The following is a 12,063-nucleotide window of genomic DNA, read 5'->3' on the forward strand; positions in this document are numbered from 1 at the left end:
CTTGGCTCTCTCCCTTTGGCTCCCTGAAAGTATTTCAGCTTCCCTCTGCGCTTCATTAGCTATCCCCTGGCTGGGTCTCGCAAACACTTTTTCCCAGGGAGCAGTGCTCTCTCGCTCTCTCTCAAGTAAATTGGTTCAGCTACTTGCAAGCAGATCCTCATTGGATGCCAGAGGTGCCCCCTAAACAATGTGTGCCACGCTGTAGCACTTTGTACAAAGATCTACACATACTCAGCTTCTTCAGCTGCATCTAGGGCTGGATGGGGCTGTGACAGGAAACGGGCTATGACTCAGACGGGTAAGGTGGAAACATCTCCTAGTTGGACGGAACTGATATTGGCATGTTTAACCGATCGGGTTACCACCGTTCACCTGCCATGCCACAGGCCAGCTCCTTCTCTACCTCAGCTGTAGTGTCACGAGCCCTGCCTTCTCTTGAAATAGCAGAAGCCAAGCGTGAAGAGGTTTAATTGCTGCGGAGGTCAGAGGCAGGTCACAAACTGGCTGTGTCTAAGATTACTGAACTAAGATACTGGCCTGGGGCTTTCATTTCTCTAGCTAAACATCTTTATGTATTCTAGCATCCCACAACATTTTCATAACATTCATCTTAGTTGCAAGAAACATTTTCATTTTTCAAAGTCATCTTTCTTTTGCTATTTACTTAAAACACATTGATTGACTGTTGTCCTTGTGCTGTTGCAGAGCAGATCAATCTTGTGCAGATTACTGTGAATTTTCTCTATCTTGCTTTTTGGGGTAGGCGAGTGAAATGTAGGTGAGTTGCTGATCGGTACTGATGCCAGCAAAGGACAGTCCCAGCAAACGTGCATGACGCTAGGCCTCTTAATGTGCTTTTATGGTGTGAACCAGTTAGAGTGACCAGATGGGATGAAGAAAATATTGGGACACATGCGGGAGGGGGGGGAGGGGGTCCCGCCAGCAGAGCAAGGGGGAAAAAAAAAAAAGCAGAATCCTGCCGGCGGAACAAAACAAAACAAAAACAGAAGTGCGAAATATCGGGACAAATTGCATCCCGAACAAACATCGGTCGGGACGCGGGACAAACGCCTAAAAATCGGGACAGTCCCGATTTTATTGGGACGTCTGGTCACCCTAGAACCAGTTTTAATCACCCTTATACAACAACTGAATTCTAGAGAGCACATCAGAGACCTTTGACTCTACAATGAGCTGATGGTTATGGAATTTAATTTGTCCTCTTAAATCTGTTAGCTTTGATTAATTTAACTATATGCAAATATCAGGAAGAATTTGTCATCATTCAAGTGTGCAAAATGTTATCCCATTGCATTAAAGCAGTGTTTCCCAAACTTGGGACGCCGCTTGTGTAGGGAAAGCCCCTGGCGGGCTGGGCCAGTTTGTTTACCTGCCGCATCGGCAGGTCCGGCCGATCGCGGCTCCCACTGGCCGCGGTTCGCTGCTCCAGGCCAATCGGGGCTGCTGGAAGCGGCGGCCAGTACGTCCCTCGGCCCGCGCCGCTTCCAGCGGCCCCCATTGGCCTGGAGCAGCGAACCGCGGCCAGTGGGAGCCGCGATCGGCCGGACCTGCGGATGGGGCAGGTAAACAAACCGGCCCGGCCCGCCTGGGGCTTTCCCTACGCAAGCGGTGTCCCAAATTGGGGAAACCCTGCATTAAAGCATTGACAATACAACGGCACTGCCATTCATGCCGATGGTGAGACTTCCATTGCAGCTCTGGCTAGCAGCCAGTGCGTGCTTTAGAACGTGCAGAGTAGAGAAACAAGGTGTGCATTTAGGAAACAGAAATGTGTGAGCAAAGGGGACTGTAGCACCGCTGGGGTCCTCTTGGATGCAGGTGTCCGCCTGGGTGGAGCTGACTGCAGTATCTGAACCAAAGTTTCATGCTGTTTGTACAAGAAATCTCTACACAGTTTTTCAGTCTTCAGTGTTTAAAACTCTCATCTCCATGAGCCATCTGTGAAGTCATCAGTAACCAATGCCAAAGCTTCCAATGTTTTTTAGGGTCCAATCCCACACTCTTCACTCAAGCAACCCCCCGCCCCCAAAGTCCAAGACCCTCTGATGTCAGTAGGGGAAGACTCGGCGCCTTTCAGGGCTGGGCTCAAAGTGAGGTGGCCGGATAAACAAAGTCAGTGGGAGTTTTGCCTGAGTGAAGAGTCCAGGGCTGGGCCATTATTGACTAGTATTGAAGGGCCACAAGCACAAAGCCTGCAAGCTGCCATGGGTTTGATGTGGCCTCCACATCTTCCAGACACATAAGGCAAATGGAACTGAACTATTTCCTGGTGTTTCCTACAAACCTGAATGCTTGGTAGGTGGCTCTCTGAGAGTCTGGCTGCCTCTCTCCCCATGTACCACCACCATAGAGTCAGGCTGGGGCCCTCCTGGTTTGGACTGGGAGGGGCTGCTGGCATGGTGTTCTCTGTGAAGCCCCCTCCCCCATCTCTGGAACTCACATGGGGCCATCAGAGTCAGAACATAAGAACATAAAAACAGCCACGCTGGTCCATCTTCTGACAGTGGCCAATGCCAGGTGCCCCAGAGGGAATGAACAGACCAGGTAATTAACAAGTGATCCATCCCCTGTCGCCCATTCCCAACTTCTGGCAAACAGAGGCTAGGGACACCATCCCTGCCCATCCTGCTTAATAGCCATTGATGGACCTATCCTCCGTGAACTTATCTAGTTCTTTTTTGAACCCTGTTATAGTCTTGGCCCTCACAACATCCTCTGGCAAGGAGTTCTACAGGTTTACTGTGTGTTGTGTGAAAAAATACTTCCTTTTGTTTGTTTTAAATCTGCTGCCTATTAATTTCATTTGGTGACCCCTAGTTCTTGTGTTATGAGAAGGAGTAAATGACACTTCCTTATTTACTTTCTCCACACCACTCATGATTTTATAGACCTCTATCATATCCCCCCTTAATTGTCTCTTTTCCAAGCTGAAAAATCACAGTCTTATTAATCTCTCCTCAAATGGCAGCCGTTCTATACCCCTAATCATTTTTGTTGCCCTTTTTTGAACCTTTTCCAATTCCAGTATATCTTTTCTGAGACGGGGCAATCACATCTGCACGCAGTATTCAAGATGTGGGTGTACCATGGATTTGTATAGAGGCAATATGATATTTTCTGTCTTATTATCATCCCTTTCTTAATGATTCCCAATTCTGTTTGGTTTTTTGACTGCCACTGCACATGGAGTGGATGTTTTCAGAGAACTATCCACAATGACTCCAAGATCTCTTTCTTGAGTGGTAACAGCCAATTTAGACCCCATCATTTTATATGTATAGCCAGGATTAATTAACTTTCCAGGTATGCTGTGAAGTGCTTCTTTTTTCATGAAGAAGAGCTTAGAATCTCATCTCTCTCACCAACAGAAGCTGGTCCAATAAAAGATATTCCCTCCCCCAACTGGGGGGTCTCTCATTTTTCTTGGACGTTTGGGGCCTGATCCAAGCCCATTGAAGTCAGTGGCAAGACTCTCATTGACTTCAGCTGGCTTTAGATCTGGCCCTGGTGGGGGAGGTGGATTGAGGGACAGCAGGCTATAGTCAGCTAGGGTTAATATTACTGTGACAGGTCAATATCGTGCATTATGAATTTGGATGAGGACTTGGTTGTGTGTCAGTCCTCATGCCCTGATTCTATTGTTAAAAGTGCGTTTTAATTGTTGTAAAAGTGCCAAGAGGAAAGGATGGAGACATCAGTGTACATCGAAATAATTACATAAAAGAAAATATGTGAATTCTTACAACAGTTCTTGTTATTTTAACTTGAGTGGGAAAGAAGATTCTTCATAACACTTAAGTCCTTTTGCAGGACAGAAATTAATGTAGGGCCTGATCCTGCAAACACTTGCTACTAAACATTGTCCCATTGACCTTAAAGGACTACTCACGGCAGTGAGAGCTATGCCTGGTCAGAAATGTTAACAAGAATTGGCCCCGAAAGTGAACAAATGCAGCCATTTTTTACACTCTACTTTAAAATGAAATTCTGCCAGACTAGAAACATCTGACTTCCTTATCCAACACCTGTCTTTATTTATAAATCAGTAACATTTTTAGACAGCATTTGTGGGAGACAGGAGTTTAGACTCCAACCTAATTTTACAATTTGATTCCTCCATTCAAATTCTTGCATTTCAGACCAAATCCTGCAGTCTTAGCTCAAGCACAGCTCTCACTGCGAGTCCGATTCTGGACTCATTTATTCCAGAACAAATCCTGTAAAGTGAGGGGAGTTACTCTGAATTTAGACCAGTCAAACTCAAATCAAACTCTGGGTCCGAATGAAGAGGGTGTTTTGTCTGAGCCAGGGCCGCCCAGAGGATTCAGGGGGCCTGGAGTCCCCCGCCGCCGAATTGCTGCCGAAGACCCGGCACTTCGGCGGCGGGTCCCGGGGCGGAAGGACCCCCGCCGTGGGTCTTCAGAGCACTTCAGCGGCAGATCCCAGAGCAGAAGGATCCCCCCGCCGCCGAATTGCCACCAAAGACCCGGAGTGGAAGAAGCTCCGGGGGCCTGGGCCCCGCGAGAGTTTTCCGGAGGCCCCGGAGCAAGTGAAGGACACCGCTCCAGGGCCCCCAAAAGACTCTTGTGGGGGCCCCTGTGGGGCCCGGGGCAAATTGCCCTACTTGCCCCCCCCCTCAGGATTATAGACCTAAATGGTTAATCTTCTGCTTGCGTTTAGAGAGAAGCAACTTCATTATTTTGCCCAGGTCATCATCATAAACAACCCTCTCCCTCCCTTCCAAATTTCTCTGTTGTTTTATTTGGTTCAGTACCTGTTTAATGGAGCCACAGAAATACGTAGTCCCAGTTCCTCAGCTGCAAACTCTTACAGATGCAAGTGGTTCCTACTCACGCAGATAACTAATCCCATTGAAACGAAGGAGCAAAGTTTGGAGCCTTGATGTAGGTGTCACGCTAGCCCTCACACTCTCCCATGTCCCACAGGTTCCTTACCTGAGACCATTTCCAATGTCCCTGGAATTCAGAGTTTTCACAGAGAAAAGTGACAGAGGCCGGGATATCCTGGTAGCCAGCATCATTGCAATCCACAAACTGTACCAACAGCAAGCTCTTTCCCCTTTAGCTCTGAAACACAAGAAAGCACCTCTCCTTTATTTGCTCTGCACTTTTATAGTCATGCTGACTCCTAGTATTTTAACAATAAAATAAAGTCCAAAGTAGGCTCATCTTTTCCCCCCTCCACCCTACACAGTGAGATAAACAGCTCAAGCAACATCTACCCGTTCAAACTACTTTTTTTTAAAAAGTGAAGGGGTTTAAGCAAACAGAAAAGCAATGGGTCATTTTACAAAAATCTCCATTTTCATTGATGTATTGCTTCTGAATCTCTGCATTTTCTTAAACGTTTAGAAAAAATTTAAATTAGTTCAAGTAACTTAGTTTTAAGTCAGCTGTCTGAAATACTTTACCGTTTAAATGTAAATCCAGTGCTCTGAGCAAAGTTAAATCCTACATTTTCAAAACATTCCCTGGGCTTTAATGCCAGTGGTAGCCATGTGGCTAAAAAATGTGTGTAGCTCTTTGAAATGTAATGCCCCAAATGGCTGGCAAGACAGATCTAAGCCCAGGAAGTCACTGAAAAGGGTATTCTAAAAAGGAAAACTGCACAAAAGCAGAAGACAAGAACAAGGGGCCTTTCCAAGAGTGAAGCAATTTTGTATAAAACAAAATCTGATCTAAATTTTCTCCTAAAACCTGAATCAAAACTTTTTTTCTTTTAAGCTGGAAAATACTGGTTAATGTTTAATGTGTGTGTGTGGATAGACGGATAGATATTTTATTCTATGCTGTTATTGCACTTCTGGGGTCTGTCTGGAAACAGAGGTTGGCCAGAAATTAGAACATTCCATGAAAAGTGCTGTTGTTAGGGCCTTTACAGTTTAGACAGAAGGAGGAAATACTGGAAATCTTGAAAGACTGTTCTCATGAAAGTTTGTGCTAGCCAGCTTTACAAACTCAGGTTTGCCTGGTTCCAATAAGCATCTGAACTTTGGGGTTCTCGGACAGATCAAAGGTTCCTTCATTGTTCAGGTCCGTTCTACCACCGATGCTCAGGTGAGATTACTGCATGAAACTGACGGGCAATACATTTAGAAGAAAGGAGAGGAATGCCTTTTGTGGTCAGACAGTGGAAATACAGTGGCACGGGGGTCAGCAGCACTACTAATGCTGTCCTTTTTTTTTTAATCCAAGAACATTTTATGACCATTCATAAAATCTGCATCTAGGGAAGCAGAGATAATGATAACGAGGGTAATAAATTCTCAGGCTTCAGGGTCTGAGCATTTTGTATAGAAGAATTTTAACTCTATGTACATCATTGCACAACTGCCAAAGTGCAGAGCAGATGGATTTCAGCCCAGGCCAGGGGGAGACTGGCTGTGTGTCATGGGAAGGTTGCACAGGAAGGGAAGATGATTGGGGTTTTCTCTCCTGATTTGTACTCGCCACTTCCAGTGCTGCCCATCCCACCCCTGTCCATGGGTGGGGGAGCTGCTTTCTGCCTGTGCTCTGCACTCCCCCCTTGGTGTGATCTGTCTGCCCCACACAGCCAGAGCCAGTAGTTGTTACATTAAACAGAGCGCTCTCCGGAATGACATCTAGCTCCCCTCTCTCCTCATGTGTCTCAGGGAGAGCCAGCCCTGTTCCTGATGGAAGGAACAAAGGAGGGAAGAAGGTTTTGGTACATTCCCAGTACTGGGAAAGGGGGCTGGAGTCTCCCAGTCGATATCCTCGTCCTTTGCTTCTCCTCCCGCTCTGTTACACCTGCTCTTCCCCCCATCCTCAGCCCTATTGTATCGGCTCTGCTCCGCAGGCACACCCAACTCCCCTTTGTACCTGCTGTTTGCTCCACCCCCCACCCCACCCACACACATCCTCTGTTCTATCGGCCTTCCCGCCACTAAATCTGCTCTGCTCCTTCGGTTGAATCTGCTGTTCCCCTCTCTTCACCCTCTGTTGCCTTTCCCTGCACTAGGGACTGCCCTGTGAAATGTACAGTACTAGTTTGCTACCACTCATATTGTAAATGGAGAGTGACCAGTCCAGTAAAACCTGCTGTGGAACACAGCCTGCAGGAGACACACCAGTCTGTGGGTCTGAGCAGCAGGCCAGAGCCTGGCCAGGAAATGAGGGCTCAATCCTGTGAGGTGAGAGCGCTCCAGAGATATTATCTGAGCAGTAGATACTAGAGCAGATGGCCCATTGGTCCCATGTGATATTGCAAATCCCATGAGCGGGCTTCAGATCTTTGTGTCTAAGCCCCCTGCAGTTAATTGCAGCTAGTTGTAAACCCTGTTGTACTGATGGGAGAATAGCTGGAGAGCTGTGTGCAGGGGCAGCAAAGGGGTTCTCATTGAATGGGAGCTGCAGTGAACCCAGAGAAACTGCAGGGTGATGCCCTGACCCAGCAAGGGTGACTTTGCACCATGCATTGCACTGTCAGGGCTTGGCCACATCAGCATCGTGACCCAAACACACCGGGCTGGTTCAGACAGGGCTGCCAAAGTCACAGCTGCAAAGCCCCGAGGCCCCCTCCCCTCCCTGCCCCAAAGCAGGCTTCGATGCGGCTGTATCTGCTCCAAAGCCAGGTACTGTGCAGGGGGCAGGTCGGGGGCAGGCTCCCAATGTTCTTTGCTTACCTTGTTATTTACACTTTCACAAACACTGCACAGCCGCTGGCTGCCACACAGGGCTCCCTGACTGACCCTCCCCCCACCTGTCCTAGTCACAGCTCCCCCGCAGCGACCCCTCCCGCCTCTGGGGTGCCCGCTCGGTGGGCAGAATGTCTCCTCCCCCAGCCTGGGGCCCTCAGTGGGGAGAGGTGACACCTGGGTGCCTCAGGGAGGGGGGGGGTGGGCTAAGGAGAAACAGGGTGATTAGCATCTCCCTCCCCACTCCTCTTCACTCCCCCATCTACAGTCCCTCTCCCCTCATTACTTTCCTCCTTGAGGGACTGTACACCCTGCCCCCATATCCTCTGGAGCCCCTCTCCCCAAGTTACATTCCCCGGAGCCATGTCCCCCATTATACCTCCCTTCCTGGGCCCCCTCCCCCATTATGTTCCCCCTAGGGTCTCACAGGGTGCCCTCTGGTCTCCACTTGTCTCTCTCCCTGCACGCTGGATGACCTGCACTCCCAGGAACCCAGATCTCCCCTGTCACTGGGGCTTGGAGAGCTGCACACACGCAATCAGGAGCCCCACAGGAAAGGGCGGATGGGTTGAGCCCACATTTGGGAGCCCCAGGCATGGAGTGAGAGCTGTTTGGTGACAGAGCTCTGTGGTGAGTGTGAGCCCCTGGGGAACCAGGGGTCTGCAGGGGGCACCTCACACCCTCTCCCCCAGCTATAATCTGATCTCTCTCCGCAAACCCACACCCTTGTTCTGAAATTACTGCTCCCCATAACGGAGTTACTCCTTTGTCTCAGAGGCCTGCACTGTCCAATCCCAGCCGATGGCCCTGGGGTGGCGGGGGGGGGGTCATTACACCAGCATGCTGAATTTAGGGTCTTGCTAACAAGGAGCTTTCCAGCGAGGCTCAGTTGTTCTTGAATCAGGCCTATGTTCAAGTAATGACAGGCCATCAGGCTGCAATTATTCTGTCTCCCTCCTCTGCTTGCTGACACACGGAGGCGGAAGGGCGATGGGGGAAAGATGACTGCTTTCTCTTTCTGCTTTCCCTCCTCCAAGGCTTCTGGGAGTCAGAAGCAGGGATCCCAGCAGCTCCACTTGCTCGGTGCCTCTCACCAGGGTGGACGGGTTTAAATCAAAGTGATTTTAAATCACTGATTTCAATAATGATTTAAATCAAGAAGCAGGAAATCCTTCGTTGAAGTAACTGATTTTAATCTTTCGTGGACGCATGCGTCTGACGAAGTGGGTATTCACCCACGAAAGATTATCTTCCAATACATCTGTTAGTCTTAAAGGTGCCACAGGACTCTCTGTTTCTTTTTACAGATCCAGACTAACACGGCTACCCCTCTGATACTCGATTTTAATCTTGTTTTGCATTTGTATGTTTTAGTTCTATTCTTAAAGAAAGGCTCATTCTCATTGGTTGGAAATCATTAAAATGTGTGGATTTCCAAACAAATAGAGCCTTTACACAACATTTTGAACTTCCTTTTGCTAGCCAAGAGGATGAATTACATCTATACACAGAGAGTTAAGCAATTATGTATCTTTATATACTTTTTTCAGATTCTTAATTTTTACTTTTTTATTATGTTAGAAATTGATGAATGACATTTCTGATTTCCTAGATGGTAATTGTTTACTTGGGATTTGCGTCAAGCTGCCCTGGAAATTGGAATTCAATTAAAAATGTAGAAAAACAGCATTTTTATTAGTTAAAAAATTACCTTAAATGTCTTCAATATGTGAGAAAAAAAGTATCAAAAATGTTTTGCATTTAAAACTAACTGATTTATTAAACAAAGGAAATAGTCACCGTAGCTAGAGAACTGACTGTTTCTTGACACCACGGGCCACATTATCAATGGTATTTAGATGCCTAAAGATGCACACAGATGCCTACTGGGATTTTCAAAAGCACATAAGCAGGTTAGGTGCCTAACTCCCACTGGAATCCATGGGAGTGGAAATCAATGGGAGTTAGGCACCTAACCACAAGTGCTTCTGAAATTCCATTAGGTGCTTGTCTGTATCCTTAGGTGCCTAAATCCCTATGATAATTTGGCCCCACATGCTTCAAGGTTTTTAGAGCTAGTAGATCTAGTCCTCTCCCACCCGTCTTTATTCAAAGATGAGATGAGGAAAACAAGATTTCCTGTTTTTTCAATTCCCCACCCGTTTCTCAACTTTCAATGAATTAGTCTAAATGAAGAAACTATTGCTTCTGCACCTGCTAGCTAAATTAAAATCAAAAGTAATTCAGGCAAATGCATTTCTGCACAAGAGAAACTGAAAGTACTTATATGTGGAAAAATGTAAATACCAGTACTCACACCCCTGAAAAGACTGAAAATAATATAGGAACTTAATGCAGTGAAGACATTGTGACATATTGAAAAGGCTTGAGTAGACCTCAAAAGTTAAAGATGTTTCCCCCTGATTCTGAATATAAGTAAAAACGCAGCACCCTTTAACTCATTCAAATTTAAGGAAGGCTTATTGATGTAGCATATTTTAGTCCCTGCCCTAAAAATTTAAAGACAGGGAGGGGATTAATCACACCAGATAAATCCATATCAATGGAAGGGTTCCTCTGCTCTATTAGGATCACTGTGTATTTAGTTACAAAAACATACATCCATGTAGATGAGATTCTGCTCTATCTAGACATAGGTACATATTTACCAGTTTGTTTGTTTTTAAAGTCCCTAACTACATAGAAAGATCCAGGATTACTCTGAAGAAGCCTTTGCAACCATGAAAATGTGGATGGAAGATGCATTCTCTAACTAATTAGCATCTTACTGTTTGTTTATGTAAAGGGTTAGATTTTCAGCTGAGTCCAGGTTTCTGCATCAGGAGCCTGGTGGCAGCTTTCCGAATGCATACTACCCAGCCCCGGTATAAATCAGAGCGGCTGAGAAGCACCTGTAATTTATGCCACAGGTCCCTGAGTGGTGAGATGCCAGTGAAGGGCTAAACCCATGGAGCTCCATCCTGCTACTCCCTGCCTGCCCCAGCACAACCCGACACACCTTCTCCCTATACCAGGCACGGGGAGATTGTGTTGACAGTCACCTCCCGCACCAGCAGAGCTAGGCCAGCTGAGAGCTCCCCTGTGTGTGTGTGTGTGGGGGGGGGGGGGGGGGGGGGGAGGGAGTTCTCCATGAGCCAGTTTATGTCAACTTTGTTCTGCTCAAGTAGTACAAAACGGCAAACCAGAGTCCAGTACTAAGAATGTTTGCACTGGCTGTACCTTAGTGTAGATGTGCAGCAGTGGTGCAAAGCCCCAGTGCAAATGTGCAGCAGTGGTGCAAAGCCCCAGTGCAAATGTGCAGCAGTGGTGCAAAGCCCCAGTGTAGATTCAGAGATGTTCAGGCCAGATGGGACTATTATGATCACCTTGTCTGACTTCCTGCATTACACAGGCCAGCAGACCGCACTCTGTAACTTCTGCAGCAAGCCCATAATTTATGGCTGAGCATGTCTAATAGAAACAGACCCAGTCTTGATTTAAAGACTTCACATGATGGAGCATCCACCACAGCCCTAGGTAAGTTGTTCCAACAGTCCATTACCTCAGTATAAAAAATGTGCACTTTATTGCCAGTCTAAAATAAAGTTCTAGCTGCAGTTTCCAACCATTGGATCTTGTTAGGCCTTTTTCTTCTAGACAAAAGAGCCCTCTACCATCAAAAATCTCTTCCCCGGGTAGGTAGGTGTAGACTGTGATCAAGTCCCCTCTTAACCTACGCTTGGATAAACTAAATAGATTGAGTTTCTTATGCCTCTCATATAAGGTAGGTTTTCTAGAACTTGAATCATTTTTGTAGCTCTTTTACTATTTTTCAACATGTTTTTTGAAGTGTGGACACCAAAACTGGACACACTGTTCCAGTAATGATCTCACCAGTGCTGTTACAGAGGTAATAGCATGTCCCTACTCCTGCTTATATACCCAGAGTTGCATTAACCCTCTTATGTACAGGACTCATGCTCATTGGCTATCTGTCGTGACCTCTATGTCCTTGTTGATGTCATTGCATTCCAGGATACTCGCTCTGACCTACATTCTTTGTTCCTATGTGGATTTGGCTATATATTAAAATACATGCTGTTCAAATGAGCCACCTTACCAAGCACTCCAGATCAGGCTGTATATATTTGCCACTCCAGCAATTTGTGTCATCTGCAAATTTTATTAGCAGTGATTTCATATGTTCTAGCAGGTCAGTGAAAATAGTTGACTGCACTGGTTGGGCAGGGCTTACACCAGTGCAATTATCCCAGTTTTAGGGCATGGGTACACTCGAAACTCCAAAGCGCTCCCGCGGCAGCACTTTGAAGTGCGAGTGTGGTCGCAGTGCAGGTACTCCACCTCCC

The 12,063-nt window shown here is 46.8% G+C and overlaps 1 protein-coding gene across 1 annotated transcript in view; it reads right to left on the reverse strand.

Moving 5' to 3' along the window:
• BDH1 (3-hydroxybutyrate dehydrogenase 1) overlaps window positions 1-12,063 on the reverse strand; it is a 35,684-nt gene that overhangs the window by 21,529 nt on the left and 2,092 nt on the right. Inside the window, exon 2 of the mRNA XM_005295636.4 lies at window positions 4,977-5,108. Within this exon, the coding sequence (XP_005295693.2) occupies window positions 4,977-5,062 (86 nt within the window). The 5' untranslated portion in view covers window positions 5,063-5,108. The remainder of the gene's footprint in view (window positions 1-4,976; window positions 5,109-12,063) is intronic.

Source organism: Chrysemys picta, chromosome 9, assembly GCF_011386835.1.
Source record: "Chrysemys picta bellii isolate R12L10 chromosome 9, ASM1138683v2, whole genome shotgun sequence".
Taxonomy (NCBI): Eukaryota; Metazoa; Chordata; order Testudines; family Emydidae; genus Chrysemys; species Chrysemys picta.